At 46.1% G+C, this 21,678-nt stretch overlaps 2 protein-coding genes and 1 long non-coding RNA gene across 4 annotated transcripts; 2 read left to right on the top strand and 1 right to left on the bottom strand.

Annotated features, from left to right (window-relative positions):
• Positions 1-77: 77 nt before the first annotated feature.
• LOC120706228 lies at positions 78-10,284 on the bottom strand. 2 transcript variants are annotated; one of them, XR_005688232.1, is made up of 3 exons: positions 10,150-10,284; positions 9,925-10,033; positions 78-315 (listed from the first exon to the last, which is right to left on the bottom strand). It is a non-coding gene; the product is annotated as an uncharacterized LOC120706228 (long non-coding RNA). The 2 variants fall into 2 exon arrangements; XR_005688231.1 differs by lacking the exon at positions 10,150-10,284 and having other exon boundaries at positions 9,925-10,128.
• On the top strand, positions 3,062-6,976 carry LOC120706219 (NAP1-related protein 2-like). The gene is made up of 10 exons (XM_039990804.1): positions 3,062-3,315; positions 4,079-4,201; positions 4,301-4,351; positions 4,505-4,573; positions 4,664-4,777; positions 4,859-4,920; positions 5,955-6,015; positions 6,276-6,332; positions 6,412-6,456; positions 6,719-6,976. The coding sequence occupies exons 1-10, from the start codon at positions 3,184-3,186 to the stop codon at positions 6,758-6,760; spliced, it is 756 nt and encodes a 251-aa protein (XP_039846738.1). The 5' UTR covers positions 3,062-3,183; the 3' UTR covers positions 6,761-6,976.
• Positions 10,285-13,005: 2,721 nt separating the features above from the next.
• Positions 13,006-16,602, top strand: LOC120706208 (sucrose transport protein SUT5-like). The gene is made up of 11 exons (XM_039990794.1): positions 13,006-13,489; positions 13,594-13,659; positions 13,998-14,096; positions 14,242-14,391; positions 14,482-14,515; positions 14,638-14,740; positions 14,867-14,942; positions 15,063-15,242; positions 15,341-15,721; positions 15,815-15,922; positions 16,043-16,602. The coding sequence occupies exons 1-11, from the start codon at positions 13,277-13,279 to the stop codon at positions 16,211-16,213; spliced, it is 1,581 nt and encodes a 526-aa protein (XP_039846728.1). The 5' UTR covers positions 13,006-13,276; the 3' UTR covers positions 16,214-16,602.
• Positions 16,603-21,678: the final 5,076 nt, after the last annotated feature.

The raw sequence follows: 21,678 nt of genomic DNA, 5'->3' as shown, positions 1-21,678 counted from the left end.
CAAATCTATAAAGTTCGGTACCTATAATTTTTTTAGTAAAGAATATCATTTTAAATAATTTTTGGCGCTATCTGACAATTTGAAACTTACTTTTATTTCACCCCCACCCAAATTTTACATCTAAATTGTACTGTCTGGGCCCAGCCATCTCTTCTACACATCAACATACAGCTGCCGCTCAGGCCATAATGACACGCACAGAAGTCGCCACCTAGGCAAACTCGGATGAGTCCTCAAAGAGCATTAATTATCAGCCGGGGAGGGACGCGACACAGGGTGAGCGAATCTTCCGGAAAGGGAATGCATAGAACCCACCTAGATGCCAAAAAAGGAAATGATTAGATTGTTGGAAGTTGACCGTTGGAAGTCGACCGTACGTTCGGGAAAGAACGGGCGACCGCAAATTCGAAAACCTCCTCATGTATGCTGCAGATCACGCACAAGATGGAGGTTCATATACAGGACAACCATATGTGCATATATCAAACCTAGTCATAGCTCTGTCAAAAAGTTGGATCCTATGCATAGCAATTTCCTTTCTAAAACCTATTTCAAATGCACCAGTTATTGATAAATTTTGATTGAAAGTAAATTTTCTAGTTAACACCGCCAAATATTGTGTGTCTTAGTACTTTGGGAACACGAATTGTGGAAAATCCAAATTAAAATTTGGAACAGGCAGTTGTTTTGCGGACAAACCTTTCAATGAATTTTGATTTTGTTACTAAATTAAATAGTGAATTATATATATTTTTTACTTTATGTGACCAGACCACCATAATCTAACATCCAAACTTCACCAGACCAGACTCTCCAAGCGGGGTCAAGCTCAAAGATGATACATCCTTATCTTGAGTATGCTTCAGTTGGGCCCATCACGTGCATGGGATTGGTAAGCTAGCAATGCAGCCAGTTTCCCGCCCAACCCAAGCAAGCATTCAACTTGAAAGATTGGAGGCATATAAGAGATATATACATGGTGGCAGTGGGCGAAGCTTAGCCTAATTGATGGTTGGGGTCTTCTCCACAAGAAGGTTAGTGTCTAGGCCGTTAGGAACAATAATTTACATTAAATTTGCTAGAGTTTATCGGGGTTGGCTAACGCAACAAAGGCACCTAGCTCTGCCGTACATAATGGATTAGCTACATCAACTTGTAGCCCGAAGTAGCCACAATATAATAATTTTTCATGTAGCACGTATTATGTGTGAACTTAAGGCCCGTTTGGATCGTGGCCACACTCTGCCACGCCAGAAAGTTGTGGCGGGGTTTGTGAGCGCCGCACCCGCCACCACACTATAGCGTGCCGAGTTATGGTAGCAACCAAACAACCCTTTAATTATGTAAAAATAGAATAATATAATGTTACCCCATTCATTATGAAATACAAGACATCATGTGGATAAGAAGCCCTTTTCAACTAATCCTTCTATCAGCCAAACCAATTCTAGTAACATCGAGGAGGATTAAATGAACAATGGCTTAAATATACCTAGAAGGAAAACTCTAAATTGCTCCCTTCAACTATAGCCAAAGTCCGGATATATTGTTTGGTTCATGTTACCCTCCGAAGTATGCCTTTGGTTCAAATTACACCATAATACAATTTGTCTCTTTCATTTCTCCATGCATAGGTCAAATTTTAAGTTTAAATTTTACAAAATGATAGTACAGTTCATAAGACATGTTAGATAAAATACATCATATTTTTTTATGATTATTTTGATAGGTTATGATATTTAATAATAAATTATCATTGGAGCCCAAAATTATATAAAAATTACAATGAAAAATTTATAACAATTTTTTAATATGCATTGTGATGTCCACTAGTATCCTGCAAAATTTAAAATTTGAATTATACTTGTGTACGGAGAAACAAAAAAATAAATTATATATGAGGTAAAATGAACTAAATGGCACATTTTGGGGGGGGGGTTTAATTGAACGAGGTTATAGTTTATGGTCATACTCTACTTTGTACATAGAGAAGTGCGAAATCCCTACCATATTTGTGTGCTATGACTTTGTCGTGATGCGATCATGGTACATGCCAAATGTTGGAATCAAAGCAGACAAGTGAGCCAGTGTTTGAAATTGTGCGGTGTCAAAATTTAAGAAATACGACCAAAATTAGAAAGATGATGGTTGTAGACGATGGTGGCACCTAGAGCGTTTTGGTGTGATGGCATAGGATCATAGTGGCCCAGGTTAGCGATGTGGCATGCAAACAAAGGTGGTAGTAGAGGTGGAGGCAGCGGGAAATGAGGTGGTAGTAGAGGTGGAAGCGGCGGGAAATGAGTACCGCAACGTAGAGGTGTGAGTGTGATCTCCTCCCGCTGCAGAGGTGGTGAACATCGGCGATGATAGGGCAACATGACATGTAATGGAAGATTGTCTTGTTGTATCATCACTAAGTGGATGGAAAACAAAGTATAATGAATGAAAAAAATATGGAAGAAAATATGCAAGGGAGGAAAAAGAAAGAATAATTCGACAACTAGAGGTGGCAACGGATCATGACTTTAGTGATTTCTTTACAATCCAACTTGATTCTTATATATTTCTAGATCAAAATTGTATAAGATTAGAGCCTGACTCTTAGATTATCTAAGCTAAATTTAAGATCCTTTACTGCCCCTATCTACAGGTGGTAGCCATGCGTACCTGCTACGTGGACTAGGGGGATAGGGATAGTGGGATACCTAATTAGCATCTTATTAATAGATTTTTCATTCTCGCAGGATCATGTATGGGTGGATAGTAATGAAGTCTTTTTTTTAGCAATATAGTAATGAAGTCTTAATAAACAAGGTATCGACTGTCCAATTGGCTTGTTCCTACACCGTCGTACGCATCCTCCTGCGGCTGAACTCACCAAGACCAGCACACCCCGCGCCGCACCCGATCCTTAGGGTTAGGGTTTTAGAAAACCCCTTGCGCGTGGACAGTCCCGCACGGATCCAACGGCCCGGCCCACCCCGAGCCTACCCAACACTCCCCGGCGCGAATCTCAGCGCCGCCCTCTATAATATAGCTCGCGCGGGCTTCGCGGCCTTCTCCCCAGCTCCGCCTCCCTCTCCCCACCCGCACCCACCCTCCCTCTCCTCTCCCGGCTCGCGCAGGCAGGCGACGCAGCGAGGCTAAAACCCTAGCGCGAGGAGGGCGTAGAGCGGCTTCGCGATGACGGCGCCGGCGGACAAGGGGAAGAAGGCCAAGACCGAGGCCGGCGGCGGCGAGGAGAGCGAGCAGATCGACGGTGCTCTCGTCCTCTCCATCGAGAAGCTCCAGGAGATCCAGGACGAGCTCGAGAAGGTGAGCCGCGAGCCTGTCCTTCCGCTCCCTGTGCTATTTTTGGGCCTTCCTTGCTGCTGCGTGGTCGGTTGCGGGTGGTCGGAACTGTCGGATTTGGCAGTGGGGTTTGTGTAGGTGCGTGGGGTTGTGTCGAGTTTGGGAGGAATCGCAGCGGTTGTGGTATTGTAGAATTCTCTGGCAACTGAGCGGTGACGGTTAGCTAGTGTTGCTCAAATTTTATCATTGGAGGATGGAATTTCTAGTGTAGTCTCCAGCCCCAGCACAGTAGGCTTGTGCTATAGTGTGATACGTGAGATAACTTGTTATGTCTTAGGGCTACTATGATAATTGCAGAATATTTGTCCGTGCTTGAAAACCTGGCTAGATTAGTCACAGCATTTAGGTGATCTTGACGGGATACCAATGTACCATGTCGCTATTAGCCGCCCCAGGGGATATGTTCCTGTGACATAACTATCTGAGCTGCTGAGCTTTTTATGTCCAGATGGTGTTAAAATTGGTGTGCTGGTTCCTTCATTAGCAAAATTATAACAATGCAAATCTTGTAACATATTCTCAAAAACTGTGGCTACTATTTCATATATGTTAATTGCACACCCCAGTATGAGTCGACTTGCCTCCAACATATGACTCAGCTTGTTGACAAACAGTAAATAAAGACAGGCCAGAGATCAGTGGTTCCCAGCCTAAACTATTTACTGTTGATTCTCATAAAGAAAAATAACACTGTCATTCTTATGGTATCTTTGTTCATTGCTGACAGGTAAATGAGGAAGCAAGTGACAAGGTTATGGAGGTGGAGCAGAAGTACAGTGAGATTCGCAGACCAGTCTATCTCAAGAGAGGTGACATTATCAAGACAATCCCGGACTTCTGGCTGACAGCGGTTCGTAGGTTACTCGATGCAATACAGTTTATGTTTTTATTGGACATGTTTATGGACATACAATTCTAATCTATTGTGGTATGTGCTGTTGCTGTACAGTTTATGAGCCATCCTCTACTCAGCGAGCTTCTGACTGAAGATGATCAGAAGGTATTTTTTTTACCTCATTCCATCAATTTATTTCTGAAGTCCTTGAAATTCTTATGAATGTTGAATGGAAGTGAAAGGGGTTCTTTTGAATATATCTGGTGCTTCTTGATGGTCCTATATAACATTGAATTCTCATATGATCTTTCGTTACAGATATTCAAGTACTTGGATTCTGTTGATGTGGATGATTCTGATGTCAAGGCAGGATACTCCATTCATCTTGTAAGTACCAATTTTTCCTGCAGTTGTATATATTTCCCACACTGCCACATGTCTTCTCTTGTATTTAGCTGTTTAATATTGAACTGGCAGAACTTCTCCGAGAATCCGTACTTTGAAGACACAAAGCTTACAAAGACCTATTCCTTTGCTGATGATGGAACAACCACAATAAAAGCTTCTCAGATTAAGTGGAAGGAAGGAATGGTACTGTTATATTTGCAAACTACTCCCAATACTTGTGTTTTAGATGGAGAAAATCTAATGCTTTTTCAATAATATGTGAAGGGACCTGCAAATGGAAATGGTATTAACAAGAAAGGGACCAAACGACCATTGGTAGAGGAAAGGTATGTTGTTCATATTGCCTTTCCTTTGTATAACTATGCAGCTAGCATGAATGCGTTCTTTTGATTTACCTTTTCTAACTAGACTGTCAAGTTCTTTATGCTGTCTTTCTTGTTTGTAGTCTCCTGATACTGGCTTATTAGATGTATATATGCCATGATTGATATAGTGTAATTAACTAATGAAGTGGTGCCTTCTATATTAAGTTAATCCCATTGCCATTGTACATGCCTTTGAAGTGTTATTGCTTAGCAGGATTTCTAATCGCATACCATTTGGTGATGATATGTTTTTTTGTTTGTGTTATTGTGTAAACCTTGTTATGGAGGCATTAGCATAGTATTGTTGGCTTTGTGACTGCTCAATAACTGGAGTACATAAGAAACATGTTCCAGTTGCACTTGTTATTTGCTATGTTACTTGTTTGCGTTTTTGCAGACATTCATATTGAAGTCACTAGCTTTCAATTTACCTCTGCTATAGAAATGTATGATCTTTGGACGAGGCACAGTCAATTTTGATGAGCATTAGCATACATAGACTTCACCTGTAGGATTTTCATAAAAGTTACTTCCATTTATTGTATTCTTTAAATTGTTATACCAACACTCACTGCTATTAGTATGCAGTGGGTTTAATAATGTTCTTACGGTGGTAAGACATGGTGCAGTGACTCTGGTAGCCTTGTTGCCCTAGGCAACCTGGATGTATGTACCCTTGTGGTGACCTAGATATGTGTTGTTTCCTAAGCTGCTAAGTGGCACAAAAACCTTGATTCATAATGCCTGGAAACCATCACACGTCAAGAATGTCGTAGATTTATATAAAACGTTTATGTCTTGATCTCAACATTGTTGCCTGTTTGCAATCGTTTTTGTCAATATGCATTCTTCCGGTCTTGTTTGTGCCTAGAAACCCCCATACTTAGTAGCTTTGTAGATAAGTTGCACACTTGCAATCTTGTTCTGGTCTGTATTTTATTATTAAGCCCTTCGGTCACATGGGAACTCAAAAGGTCACTTTTTTTTTCTTCCAGTTTTTTCACCTGGTTTGGCGATACTGAGCTCAAGAGTCTTGCTGATGGTGTGCAAGATGAGGTAATAAACTGACGCGACTCATCTTGATAAGGCACTGGTCCAACTCAGCAGTGTTCTATAGCTGTCCGAGTTTATTTTCCAGCTTTTTGTAAAAAACTGAAAAAACCCAACAAACTGATTTATATTTGTTTTTCTTCTGTTTTTCTGCTGTTTAGTTTATCTGAGTATTCATTAATTGTTTAGCTGATTTTTGGAAGACCAGAAGTTACATATTTTCATTCCTCGCGCAAGAGATTTTTCTGAGGATTCAAATTATGCAGGTGGCTGAGATCATCAAGGAAGACCTGTGGCCTAATCCTTTGAAATACTTCAACAATGTCAGTGTTTTTGTCACTGCACCATTAAATGCAAACTAAGCCAATTGTATCTGGTTCTTAATTTCTGTAATAATTGCAGGAGGTTGAAGACGAGTTTGAAGGAGACGACGAAGATGATGAAGATGTAAGCTTATTATATTGTTAGCATTTTGGTTTCTTATGAAATAAACAGCATCGTATCTTAGTGGTTATTTGCTCCTGGATGGAAGAACTAACAAGACAGTATAAGCTTGGACGAGTGTTTCCTGTGCTATTAGTAGTACTCACATGAGCATCGAATACTAGTATATACTTTTGTTTGGTTGGAAGCGTGTACTGTCTTGAGATTGTTGCCTATGTTTTATTGACCAAGCTTTTCACCTTTGTTGGCATCTCGTGGTTTGCAGTTGGATGGTGAGGATGGCGAGGATGACGACGAGGAGAACTGAACCCTCAGCCTTTGATGTCAGCTGCTGGGTGGGGACTGTGGCTCTGAAGGGTGGAATTATGTGACCCTTTTGCGAGACTTTTTTTTTTTGTTTGTTTGACTTAGCTGGAACTCACCGTAGGGAACTGTTTAATGCCTTATGAAGTTCAACCAACTTGAAAGGAGACCGCTATGTCATAATCTGGGGTATATCTATGAAGGCAATTTTACCTGCTGATGCTTGTGGTTGTGGTCGGTGCTGGTGCCACAGCCTTCTGTGATTGCGTCTGTTCCCGTGTTTTGGTTTGTCTCCTACAGTGTGCATGTGATGGCATTGGCATGTATAATCCACTGTTAAGCCGTTACTAGGGCCGTTTGCATGGATCTGTCTTGTGAGCCCATTGTCCTATCAGAGGGTCAAATCGCGGTCCAGGCGTCCTGCGACATCGGCCAGCCAATTCGATTAGCCTACAGGCTACTGGCGGGCGATGCAGCCGGGGTGCCGCGAGAGCTGCTGGGCGACGCGCTTCTGCCGCGTTATCCTATGGTGGGGAGTATGTCGCTCCCGCTACAAATCCCCACTTTCACAGTTTCACGTACAATGCTCATGCACGTATTTCTTTACCTCTTTTCAGCGTATAGCTGCATGCAACATTTAAGCCGCACCCTCTCTCACCTTCCTTCTTTTTTTAATTCTCTGTAATTTTATTTATTTTATTCCTTCCGTTTTTTTTCACTTATTTCTCCTTTCATATCCCCTTCTTTCTTTTATTTCGTTATTCTTTATTTAGTATTCATTTTGGTCCTATTTTTCTATTACATTTTTATATACTTTTCTTCCATTTCATTACATCCCGTTTTGATGTAGATATCGATATCTGTTGTTTGGATGATTTTGGAATTGGCATTAGAAACTTCCTCCAATACTAAACGATATTGATCACACTATCGCATCCTCTCCCGCGCCTACCTATGTGCCGTGCTCCCCTCACCGCCCATTCCCACCCATCCACTGGCGAGCCACCTGTCGCTCCCCGCTATGTGCCGCCACTCTGGGGGCATGGCATCACTCCCTGCGCTACCCCACCCTTCCGCCAGTAGGCCACGCCGCTCCTCGCGCCGTTTTGTGCCGCCCGTCCACCGCCCAATCGCGCTGCCCTCCCCTCTGTCACCCAGTCATGTACAGCTCCCTACGCCCCTCTGCACGGCTCGAGCTCCCACAGGGTAAAGGAGGTGAGATGGCGGTGAGGTAGACGCACGAGGAGAGGATGTGCGATAGAACGATGACGGTGGGCTGGACCTATTGGATTCCATCTAACAATTTCATCTACATTTAAACAATTGTTTTGGTACTATAACTCATTTCCAATACCAGTCTGATTTGGTATTGAATTGGATTCAATACCAAGCTCTTCAATCTCGACATTCAAACAGACCCTTAGATTCTTTTTCTCCATATTACTTTCTTTCTTATTTCTTTTGTTTCACTTGCAAATTTCTTCTTTTTTTGTTTTCTATATTCGTAGTTTAAATTTTCATATCTTTCAACCTTCTATACTAATTTCTTTTCTACTTTCTTTTCTTTCAATTTTTACATTTTTTCATTCCAATTCTATGTGTATATATAGAAATAGAGTATTAGAATATTTTTTTTATTTCTTCCCAGATATGATCCAAGGATAATTTGGTCTGAATAATTCTTTTAGTTTAATTTGTTCTTGTGAAACCTGTTTTGTTTATTTTCTTGAATAATTTGTAATGTTGTGAACTAAATTTGTTTATTGTAAGAGTAAGTTTGTTCATGATGTGAGCATATTTATTCTCCATTTCATATGTGACTAGATTTTATTTACTTCGTTGTTATACTAATTTAATGTATTGCTATAATATTTGTTCGCTTTGGAATCTAAATTATTCGATTGTTGATTCATTTGTTCATTATGTTCAATTTCTATACTTGCCTACACGATTAATGTTTACGATGTTTAATTCTTTTTTCTTAGTAACCTATAATTTGTGTCATATTTAATCTTTTGGATCGCATTCTTTGTCATTTTCAAATACTTGTTCCAAGTAGTTCAAATTGACTATTCCATATTAAAAATATATTTTAAAAAAATATATAAATATAGGCAAATATGGTCTTATTTCGAAGATATTATCACAAGAAACACAATAATGCATCCAAAATTTAATTTTGAAATATGGTTTAAGAACTATATTGTGGGTGATGTCGTCAATATATCTACATCTACATGTATGCATCTCTTATTCTCTTTGCCCATGCGAGAGTACTGCTCGTTGTACTACTTTATCCAGTCAAGTTCGTGTGGTTGATTAATTAAATAGTCTGTACTTCAATATTTTTGAGCCGTGGTCCATTAGTAGGAGGAAATACTCTTAGGCCCCGTTTAGTTCCCAAAAATTTTCACCCAAAAATTTTCACCTCCCCTTTGAACACATGTATGAAGCACTAAATGTAATTAAATAATAAAACTAATTATACAGTTTGGATGTACACGACGAGACGAATCTTTTGAGCCTAATTAGTGCATAATTAGCCATAAGTGCTACAGTAACCCACATGTGCTAATGATGCGGTCAAAGGCCTCAAAAGATTCGTCTAGCGGTTTCCAAGTGAGTTCTGAAATTAATTTTTTAATTAGTGTTCGAAAAACCCTCCCAACATCTGGTCAAACATTGACGTGACACCCAAAAATTTTCACCAAACTCAACTAAACGCCCCCTTAAGATTATTGCAGATTTTGTTGCTACTGGCTACTGGTAATATAATAGCGTGGGAAAAGAAATACCCTTATCCGATATCCCTTTTAGCTCCAGTTCTGTGGTGGCTTTGCGGGGTTGAGATCCTACGCAGTCGACGGCGGACACCGACATGTGGGCCCGACGAGCGCCAGGGCCCGCATGCAGCGACTCTGTCGCTGTGCAGTCCGACTGCACAGGAACTGCGCCGCCCGGCTTTGCGTCTGTTTCCTTCTCGCTCGCGTCGCATGGCGCTATCTATCTCTCGTCCCGGCGCCGAGCCGCGAGAGCGAACAGGCGCCTCGTTTAATTTTCTACCGCTGCTTTCGGCGGCGAACCCCTAGCTCTAGGCGTCTAGCTAGCTCGGCCAGATATGGATGGGAAGCATGTGGCGAGAGAGTGTGAGGCGCGTCGCTTGTTTACCTTGTCGACTAGCATCGCGGAGCGGTCCGTCGTCAAATCAGATGGAGGCTTTCCTTGTCCCATTGCTGTTGGCTCGTTGCACCATTCCGTTCGCCATGGTGTATCCATCCTGGAAGGAACAGAGAAAATTAAATCGCCGTGATACCCTACACTGTATACTGCCAAGAGTAACGCGAGCCTTGCTAGCCATCAATGCATTCAAATGAAAAGAGTGGGGGGACGAACACATTCTTTTGATCGTCGTTCAACAAGGAGTTCAGATTCTTTTGATCGTTGACGGGAAAAGGCGGGTGTGCTTGGGGTCAACGACCACCACTGGCGCGCCAATGCCTCGCGGCCTTTACCCACTTGTTTTCTTGCGCAACCACGCGAGGGCATCAGGGGCAAGTTGCGGCCAGTCGCATCTCTCGCCACTTATTTGCCGCCGATGAATTGACGTGGCTGGCGCTGGCACAATCCAAACAGGCCCTTGAATTATTGAAGATGGTGAGGTCAAAACAGAAACAAAGAAAACCTGCTCACTCGGATTTATGTTCTTGACTCCATACAGGTGCACGAATTTTCTAGATTTATTTCAGAATTTAACCGGTCCTATTCTTTTAGTGCGAGGCGCCGTACCCGCGGCGAGACGCATGTGGTGATTTCGTCAATGCTAAAGATTTATCGGCTCAGTCTCTCGGAGATATTCGGGGTTGCTAATGTGTATTCATATGAGTGAGTGTGCGTGCGTGTATGCAAACATCTGCGTCTGTATTATTTGAAATAAAATAAATAGACACTGTGCAAGATGTACACCCTCTAAGTGCCACACTACTGCATTATGGCCTGTGATTATTGCTGGGAAGAAAGAATAAACATGGACACGGTGGCTAACCGCATTCACGGCCACGTTGTGTGGTGTAAAGCATGCGTCCCATCTCATGGTGTCCTCGAGCAAGCCAACCAGCACACACGATACGTTCCTCCTTTTCTTCTTTCCAACATGTGGAAAATGTCACTTTACATTAGCTATTCCAAAGTTTGCGTTTCTAAAGTACCTTTTCACACACAGAAAATGATCTAAAGTGTTTGGTCCACAAGTGATGTTCGCTGTCATGCACGCACTTCACTCCAAGCAGCCAGAGGAAGGCGCCGGTACTCAATCCAGCAGATCGTGCACGCCCGCCCGGCATCCGCCACAGAGCTATCCGCTATGATTGGAAGCGCCAATGCAGGTCTCCGTCAAATCATGGCGGCCATCGTTGAAAAATCTGTTGATTTCTCCCTTTCAGGAATCGCATACATACATCCAAAGTTCCAAGGAAACGAGACGATAGTGGACTAAGCTGTCCATAACTCTTGGAACGGTGCCGGAAAGCTAGCGAGGTCACGTTCCATTCTTTTTCTGGTTATTAATTTAAATGGTTTTTGTTGTCTAATGACATTCTTTTGAATATTCCAATTTGATTGGGATGTTTAACAAACAAGACCCAAAATTGCTTATGACTAGCATCTCTAATAGTTTCCAATTTTTTCTGCCCAAATCTTGTTATTTATCAACTCCCCAAATAGATACGGGGATGCAAAAAAGAGTTCATCTCCAAGAATTCTGCTTTTACTGCCCAAAAATAAAAAAAATCATGGTCCCACAAGATTAATTCCACAGGAAACATTTTCTCTCCCGCGATTCTTCAACTCACCGCCTCTCGGTCGCGACTCGGTCATCCGCCCGCCCCTCCCTTGCAGCCGGCCGCCGCCTCCAATGCAATTCAAGCTACGACGAACAAGTGCTTGTTGATTGCTTGCTGGTGTCTAAAATAAAGAAGAAATTTTACTTAACACCTATCACCAAGGATCGATCCATTCATCCATTGCGTGCACCTTGTCTTCCTCCTCGATCTGTACCGTCATTCAGCCACTGCCGGCAGCGCCGTCGTCGGTGGGCGTGAGGAAGGGCAGCAGCGGGGTGAGCGAGGTGGATGCGACCCACAGGATGGAGCAGCACCGGAGCACGCGCTGCCGCTTGTTGAGCGGGTTCTCCGGCTTGCCCAGGTCCCGGGCTATGCTCACCGCCGACACGCCGCATTCTGCAAGTTTTCGAACGACCGAGACTTGCCGGAAAAGAAGTTGGACAGGACCCTCCTGCATTGCCGATCGTGTGCATCCGCATCAGGCGACTGATAGAGCGAGCAAGCGAGGAGGAAGAAGACGCCATAGCCAATTAGCCATACACATGCGCGAAGGAGGAGGCGCGGCACGAGTGACACCTCTGTGCGGGGAAGAAGAAGAGCGCGGCGAAAAAAAAACCCGTGGGGAGAGGCGATCGGGAGGTGTTCGTATATTACTCACAAGGACATCAAATTGCCAATTGTTAGGAGATGGAGAATTAGAATAGCGAATTATTGGATAATATTTAGAGAGATGGGGAACTATTGGAGATGCTCTTGGTCACGAGCCTTTGTGTTTATACTCCAACTATATTACTGGAAGCTAGTCATTCTCATTCAATTGATAATTAAACACTGACCACAAAAGTTTTACCCGTGCACGTCCAACCTGTACTACAACCACTCACCAGTTTGCATTCATGTCAAAATAACTTACTAGACGATAAGAAAACGATTTCATGGAGGTGGCCATGCAATTGTTTCCGGCTTTGCCAACCCGACCACACTGCCGTCACTACATACATCTGAATTTGAAAACGAATGAAAACAAAGTTTGTAGATAAGACGATAAATCCAATTGTACAGCTACGGATCAACCCCCCAATTAACCACCCAGCTCTCATAGACGTTGGGGGAAAGGGATACCATCAAAAATATTTGTGAAGATAATAAGATATATAAATATCAAATTATTTTGACATGGAAATGTGCAAATAATCATGGAGAATATGTAAATAATCATGGAAAATAAATTCCAATGCCAATTATCCTTGCCGTGACCAACGATCAGCAGCTGGCAGGTGAAATCGCAACCAAACAAGGTAACAATAATCCACCTGGTCATTGACACATATAGCCCCTATCCTTTTTTTCCACCACCAGTATTATCCTGAACCCCCATAAATCCCTCCTGCCAGCTCGGCAAAAACCCCTTACCAAGAAACAGATTAAGGGCGGGGATAACCTTCCCGAACGGATAAAACCATAGGCCCCCCGTCTCGCTGACGGTGGGCCACCCGCCGTAAACCACTCGTCGCCGGCCACCCCCCCTCGCCCGGCCTTTAAAACCCCCCCGCGCCCCCGGCCTTCCCGTCCAACCTCATCCGTGATCATTCACCTGTCCCTGTCCCCTCTCTCCCTTTTCTCCCTGCGACCAATCCGCGCGCAGCGTGCTCGTTCCTCCTCCTCCTCGAGCCGCGGCAGGCATGGAGGGCGACGGCAAGGAGGCCGCGGGCAAGGGCCTCGACTGGGCCGCCATGAACCTCGAGGGCGGCGGCGGCGGCGCCGAGAAGGGCGACGGCAATGCGACCCGGAGGCCGGGGATGGGCATCGTCCGGCTCTTCCTCGCCTGCATGGTCTCCGGCGGCATCCAGTACGGCTGGGCGCTCCAGCTCTCCCTCCTCTCGCCATACTCTCAGGTGAGCGAGACGCACGCGCACACATCATCTCCTTCTTTGGTTTTTCCGTTCTCTGAATTCGCATTGCCTCATCGATGATCCTGCTCGCCGTGGCGCCCCTGCAGACTCTTGGGATCTCGCACAGCTACGTCTCCCTGACATGGATCTGCGGCCCTATCGCCGGATTTGTGGTAAGTGTATTTTTTTTTCATTGTTTTTTCGACCGTATTTTTTCTTCGGATAAAGATGAAGATTTCCTTCATCTTCCCTTAAACTTCTCCAAAATCTTCGCGCACGCATGGAAACGGCTCGCCTACGATTTACTTCCATCTTAATGGTCCAGCATGGCTGACTGAGTTTACTTTTACCGGAGGATATTTCGGAAGGATAAGATTGAATAAGATATAAACAGAAAGTAGAACCAATTAACAAATTACCGAGAGATCCGTTTCTCGTACTACTACGTCCAGTTACCTTCCTGCTCTTTCTCCGATCCCGGGATTAATGCGCTCACTGATTCTGTTGGCAGGTGCAACCCATCGTCGGCTACTACAGCGACCGGTGCACGGCGAAGCTCGGCCGCCGGCGGCCCTTCATCCTCGCCGGATGCGTCATCATCTGCCTCTCTGTAAGCCCACGTCCATCACGCCATGCCAGGTCTTCCATGGCCATTTCTTTCTTGGCTCTCTACCGGCCCCCAGGAGCGATCATATCTCGTCGTTTTTTTTTGGTAACTGACTGACGACTGACTGAGATGTTGGTGCTCCGGCCAGGTGCTGATGATCGGCTTCTCGGCGGACATCGGCCGCCACCTCGGCGACACCAAGGAGAACTGCAGCACGTTCACCGGCGCCCGGTGGTCCGCCGCCGCCGTCTACATCGTGGGCTTCTGGTTCCTCGACTTCGCCAACAACACCGTCCAGGTACGTGCGTCGTCTTCTGCTAACACTGCCCGGCCGGCACGGCACGTACGCAAATCGTTCTAAATTACAGACATGATTTTGTCATTTTAGGGACCTGCTCGCGCGATGATGGCTGACCTTTCCGGTGAGCAACTCCTTCCATCTTGTTCAGATGTCTGAACTCGATCACGCTCGCATATATGAGCTCGAAAGGCAAAAGTTGTTAGCAGTGATGCTGATGTTGCAACCAACTGTTGCTTCCTGCAGCCGGACAGCACGGCCCCAACGTTGGGCAGGCGATCTTCTCCCTGTGGATGGCTCTCGGCAGCGTCCTCGGCTACCTGTCCGGCGCCAACGCGAAATGGCACGAGTACGTTGCCTGATCGATCCTTCATCTCCTCAAACCCATTCGATTTTTTTTCCCCTGATGAAGCATCTGATTTGGTCTTCGACGACTGATGTGTTGTTCTCTTGACGCTGCTGCTTGGCCGATCAGGTGGCTCCCATGGCTCAAGACCGCCGCGTGCTGCGACGCCTGCGCAAATCTCAAGGGCGCCTTCTTGACCGCTGTGGTGAGTCCCGAGCACCTCGTTCTCCGGCCTCGCCGGCCGCACGATGATCGCTGCTTCGTCCTCGTCTCGCTTAGATCTTGGCGCGTTCTGCTAATCTCGTGCTCTCTCTTTTTCGGTCAGATCCTCATCATTATCAGCATGTCGGTCACCTTGGCCCTCGCCGGCGAGGAGCAGCTCGGCAAGGACAACGTCGACGCCTCCTCCGGCGGCGCGTGCTCCGCGTTCGTCGACCTCTTCAAGAGCCTCAGGAACCTCCCCCCTGCCATGTTCAAGGTGCTCGCCGTCACGGCCGTCACCTGGGTACGCACGCACATCCATCCATCCATCTGCCTTTCGCTCGCGGAATCTTTGACGACTCTAGCTGACATGGCTCTCGACGGATTCCTGCTCGCCGGCAGCTCTCGTGGTTCCCCTTCTTCCAGTACAACACGGACTGGATGGGCCGGGAGATCTACCACGGCGAGCCGCAGGGCCTGGGCGGCAAGGCGGACGCCTTCAACGCCGGCGTCCGCGAGGGCGCCGTCGGGCTCCTCTTCTGCTCCATCGCGCTGGGCGTCACCTCGTTCCTCATCCCCAAGCTGTGCCGGAAGCTCACGTCCCGGGTCGTCTGGTCCATCAGCAACCTCATGGTGTTCGTCATCATGACCGTCATGGTCGTCCTCGGCATCATCTCCATGAAGGGCTACAAGCCCTCCCTCACCGCCGGCCTCCTCGGCCCCGACTCGACCTTCAGGGGCATCGCGCTCGCCCTCTTCGCCCTCATCGGCATCCCGCAGGCCGTAAGTTTATTCGGATCTGCTGCTCCTTGGAATTCATCCGTTCGTGCTGCTTGCTTGCTTATTCCTTATCCGGTTGCTGCGTGCTTGTTGCAGGTGCTGTTCAGTGTCCCATGGGCCGTGGCGTCTGAGGTCGCCACCGAGGAAGGAGGAGGCCAAGGCCTCACCATTGGCGTCCTCAACATCGCCATCGTCCTTCCACAGGTAAAGAAAAAATCGTTTGTTCTTCTTCTTCTTCATCATCATCATCGACTTGCCTTCAAGCGCATTTGCACAAGAAGATCGATGCTGATCCCGCGTGGCTCCTCGATCGTGTTCATTCAGCTGGTGATCGCGCTCACCGCCGGCCCCATCGACGGCGTCTTCAACAAGGGCAACACCCCGGCCTTCGGCATCGGCGCCGCCTTCGCCCTGATCTGCGCGGTCCTGTCGATGATCCTGCTCCCCAAGACGAGAGGGGTGTCCAACGCCACCGTCATGGCGGGCGGGCACTGACCTCCGCCACACAGCGGCAGGGACCGAGAGTGGGTCGGAAATCCGGCATCTGCATCTCGGTTTTCTGCGGCACCTGATCCAACATATTATGCAAGGAAAAAAAAGGAAGTAAACAAGCAGGAAGGCAGGGTTAGTTGGTGTGATGATAATCCCGGGAGTGTTGTCAATGTCAAGGACTCGAGTCTGCTCGTACATCAGCCTCTGTTGGGCCTCATGTTTATCCGCGTTGAATTCTGTGTTAAGTTTTCCTCTTGGACACTACTACAGCAGTAGAGGGCGAGGTGGTAATTCTCCAAATGTTTTGCATGACTGGAAATGTCCACCTCAAGTTCTCTCTGATGTAGTGGTTACAAAGCCTATCAATGAAACGCATTCTAAATATTTGTTCTTGGTGTGACACGAGTAGCATCTGAACGTTTTTGTTTGTTTGCTGGCACATGCTTCACTGCATTTACTCTCTTGCGCCGTTGGTCTTCCTGGAACTCGTGAACCATGATGTCCTGAAACTCAAAAGATTTCCTGATCAAAATTTTCACCGTGCCACTGTTAGCAAACCTGTACCACCAGACGCCAAAGACTTCCTGATCAATTTTTTTTTACCGTGCCACTGTTGGCAACCTGTACCGCCAAACGCACGTTTCAAGGAACTGTGACTGTGAGCGAGGCATCATGCTTCTGTGTGAACTATGCTCAAGGACACACCCAGACGGCAGTTAGCCGTCTCCATCTTCGTGAACGGCAAGCTCGCAGGAGACTAGAGATCCCTGCAGCAAGGAGCAGGACAAGTGTGACAGACGTCGAGTTAAAATGCTTAATTAAACGTAACCGCCATCATCTAGCGCATTAGCTTAATTAAGTGTAACTTGACAGGCTGTTTCCAACCTACAGGCCGACCGAAACACACCAGAAGTCTCGCACGAAGGCGAGCGCAGAAGGTACCAGCACGATACAATCTTACAAAAAATAGCAAATTATATTAAGACTTTTACAAAACAGCTTTAAATTTAAAATTTATAAATGAAGAGATAGCAGCGGAAGAGAATCTAACTTACAGAGCATTTTTACTAGAGAATAAATAGAACACACTAAATAAATCGAGAACTACCGAGACGTGAAGACAAGGCGCCACATCGAGCCCACCGATATGACACCTAGTTAGCTCCTAAACCTAAAATAGAGTAAACAACAAACCCTGAGCAACTAATACTCAGCAAGACTTACCCGACCAGTGGGTATAACTTAGCCCACGTACCTAGACATGCACGACATTTGGCTGGTGGTTTGTTTTGCAGAAAAAGCAACTAGAGGTGTATCCTTACTTTCAATGTTTTAGCCGCATATTTTATATAGATGGACTCTCACTAATGTTTGTCTATCTACACACGCATGTTGGAGCATTCAAATAAGATTCAGAATTTATATCCATTTTTATATCTCTAATACCCTAACTCATTCGCTACGGTGTGACAAAGAGATCAAGGCCCTCATATCCGCGAGACACGGCGAATCGATCTGATTTAACCTTGCAAGGTGAACCTAACCAACACGGCACGTATAAGCCCTGTCGGACCACACGCACCAACCCTTCCCCTCCCCGCCTCGAACTACAGGACCGCCCCACCATCATATGGTCAGCCGAGCTCAACGTGAGACCACCAAAAATAAACATGCATTCCCATTTCTTCGCGACTACTCGACTACCCCAGGAGGTGAGTTGAAGTCCTGTACTTTCGAAGCAAAGCAGTACTAGGCTTACCGGTTTCGACTACCTCCTACTCCCGGCATGCGGTTAGTACAAATTCAATCCCCGATCAGCACTGCCACAACGACCGGTCCTTAATCGACACGGGCGGGGCTAAGGCACCCAGGAACCCTGTCCTGCTGCCAAACCTAATATCATCATCCCCGCCCGGTCTCACATCTCCATATCCATTTCAAACCATTTCTCAAATACTGAAGTATATAAAGATAATAAGGTATCTCGCGAGTAACCGAAAATTACTCGGCTTCTAAAGTTTCCTGTGTCTCGCAAGTGACACGAAGTCACCCGACTTCTACCAGACTTATTTAGCCTAGCACCGCTATCGACCTAGACTTACTAGTAAACTCAAGGAAACCTAGGGGATCATGCAACTAGGATTCCAATCAATTTCCTAATATGTAATGCGCAAGTAATAGATAAAACATATACATAGTGAATCATAATTTAAAATAATAGAACATGCACCGGGGCTTGCCTTGAGTCTGCGGCTCAGTGCTAGGGTGAGATGGGCCTTGGACTTGCTCCCCATGATCCTCCTGCTGCGGGGCTTGCCCATGCGGCTCCTGTGGCTCCGCAACCACCTCGTATACGACTCCTTCAGCGGCGGCGTCTATACATATGCATATGATATGAGAATGTATGCAATATAATTTGAAACTTTGAAATAAACCCTAACCGATTACAAATACTACTAACCACACAACCCGACGTTCATAACTCTGCAAAACCGGAATATCCGGATTTAAATCCGGAATATCCGGATTCCCAAATCCGGAGTTTCCGGGGATATACCCGGAGTTTCGCCCGGAGTGTCAAAAACCCGGAGTATCCGGGCTTATACCCGGAGTCTCCGGACCTGACAGCATTTTTGCCCCAAAAACTGAAATCTTGATTTTGGCAAAACCAACCCACCAAAATCAAAACCCTTTTAGATCCTAGTTGAGGGATGCATATAGAGTTGATTGACCAAAGGAAACCACTTAGAACCTCCTAGAAACATAGATCGGGGCGGCACAAGTTGAATACCTAGGATGAGCTTTTTCTTGAATGAGGAACTTGAAATCCAAGGCACCCTTGGGAGGAACTCGTGGGGAGGAAGGTTCCCCACCCGATTTGAATCTTCCTTGGCTTTGAAATCACGTTTAGATGGGGGATTTGCACTCTAGGGCCTCATGGAGGGGGAGAGCTTGTGAGGGAGAGGGAGAGTTCATGAGGGAGTGAAAGGGAGAGAGTGAACGTGAGGGAGAGTGAGCTGTGAGGGAGAGAGAGTGTGTGTTTATTATATTTATGGGACCCAGATGACCAAATTAGGGAAATAGAAACTCCACACCCGGAGTATCCGGGCCAATGGCCGGAGTATCCGGGTAATTTCGGAATATCCGGGTGCAAACCCAGAGTATCCGGGTTTTCCCAGGCTCCAGAAAATTGGACTGAACTTGAGTCGATTTTGGTGACTCGATTTGTACCCGAAGGATTAGGTCTCTAATTAACTAGTTAAGCCCGTGATTAATCTTGATTATAGATGATTAACACCTGGGGTGTTACAACAACACCATGTGTGCCACCCGGCGAGACGGTTAGGCTTCCTTTTCTTCCCCATTTTTTTCCCAGAAAGAAAGAATCGTGCGTGCTGAGCCTTGCCAAAGTTGACCCTGTGCTTGTGCTGGCAAACAAGCGTGGCTCAGATCAACATGCAGGTTGCTGGCAGTGACATCGTACCTGCAGCAAAGTTTTTGGCGACGACCAGGTGACAAACAACCAGCTGGTGCATGTTGTGGAGGATCAAACTGAAGTTTGAGATGAGGTCGATGGTGGTGAATTTCTCAGCATGGCAACTCGTAACTCCAGGCATTAGTACGAGTTAAAACAGGTGCGGCAGCTGTTAATTCCAGATGCTACGAGCCAACAAGAAATTACTCCAGGGATATGGCAACTTTTAATCCTTTTACACGATGGAAATGGCAACTTTTAATTTCAGATTTTTACTCGCCAAGAAACACAGGTTACTGACGCCCCGGTCATTCTGGCCTGCGGCACACAGGTCGCCGTCGACCCGTGCTCCACGGCCTACAAATAGGAGAGGCCCCAGGAAGGAACGGAGCCTCGAGCACCAGCCAGCCAGAACGAGTCCGCAGCGAGAAGAGCGCGAGCCCTCGCGCACCGCACGATCGGGAACGGGAAGGGAAGCAGCCAAGCAGGCCTCGCGCCGGGCACGCACGTTGGCATGGCGACGGGCTCCGTCCCCAAGACCAAGATGGTAGGCGCCCTCGTGGTGGTGGCGCTCCTGGCGGCCGGCGCGGCGGAGGGCCAGGTCCTGCCGACCCCCTGCTGCCGCATCGACTGCTGCGACGGCAGGCCCGAGTGCTGCGACGCCGGTCCCTGGATGGCCCCGGCGGCCGCCAGAGTCGTCGCGGCCACTGCCCCGCCGCCGGCCTACGCGGGCGTCGCCAGCGACGCGAGGGTGGCTAGGCCGGCGGCTGCGGCTCGCGAGGTCGGCGACGGGAACTAGGTCTCCATCTACTAGTAGCTCGCAGACCTTGACGTCGTAGGCTCAAAGAAGCAGTAATTTCAGCAGCAGAAGCAGTTGTTTCTAGTTTTGGATATTGTCTTAACCATTGAGTGATGTAGGCAGTTCATCTGAAAAGACACGTACCACTAAGGCCGTGTTTTTTACATGTAAAAATTTTGCGTTGGAATCTTACTAATTTGAAGTACTAAATGGAGTATATTTATAAATTTTTTTGCATAGATGGGTTGTAAATCGCGAGACGAATCTAATGATGCTAATTAATCTATGATTAATCTATAATTAACGGATGATTACTGTAGCATCACTGTTGCAAATCATAGATTAAGTAGGCTCATTAGATTCGTCTCGCGATTTACAGCCCATCCATATAAAAAGTTTTGTAAATAAACTTTATTTAGTACTCCATGTGTGTGTCCCAACATTTGATGTGACGTTTTTTTTACATTTACAGGGTTTACGGGTAAAGATCTAAACAGACCCTGGTTATCAACTAGGCGTTTATTTCTAAGGAAAAAAAAGCCAAGTAGTACCAGTTCTGGTTTCTGTGATCAGTTTCAAGGCTGCTAATTTGAGATCTTGGTTGTCATGCTTTCAAAAGGCGTCAAATTGATTTCTTGCTGTTGAGCTTTATATTGCACATTTGTATATTGCAGCTGGTGAGCTTCTACGGTGCAACGCGGCTGGCCGGTGTTGCCAAACAAGCAGGTTCGAGGACGGAGATCACGGGCACATGTCCAATTCGCAGCTGGGCCTGCCGGAGTCCAACATCAAGCTGCAACCCATTTGCATTTGGTCTGCATCTTCCCTCCGGCCCATGCAGCACCTCCTACAATCAGTTCCAAAAGACAGTAGTAGTAGTATTCCAGCACGTTGCAGCAAAACGACGACATTGAATTACTGAGAGATGCATATATATCAGAAATGAAAACATACCGTGCTGGTCATCTTCAAGGGGATATTCTGGGCGAGAAACTGGTCGCTGCTATCTGAAGAGGAAGCGAAAGATTTTTTGAAGAAGAATTGCCAACTACTAGAGGGAGTGATGCTACATTTCAGTTCAAAGAGCGGTTGGAATTTCAGAAGTCGAATTCTGGAGTAGCTATTGAGCACTACTTGTTCGGTTTCTGTTTTAAACTTTAGGTGGTTTAATTGTTTGCTGGGCAGTCTATGTAC

The sequence above is a fragment of the Panicum virgatum genome, chromosome 1K (assembly GCF_016808335.1).
Source record: "Panicum virgatum strain AP13 chromosome 1K, P.virgatum_v5, whole genome shotgun sequence".
In the NCBI taxonomy this organism is placed as follows: domain Eukaryota; kingdom Viridiplantae; phylum Streptophyta; class Magnoliopsida; order Poales; family Poaceae; genus Panicum; species Panicum virgatum.
Note: the sequence above shows the minus strand (reverse complement) of the source record. Positions and strands in the feature narration are given on the sequence as shown.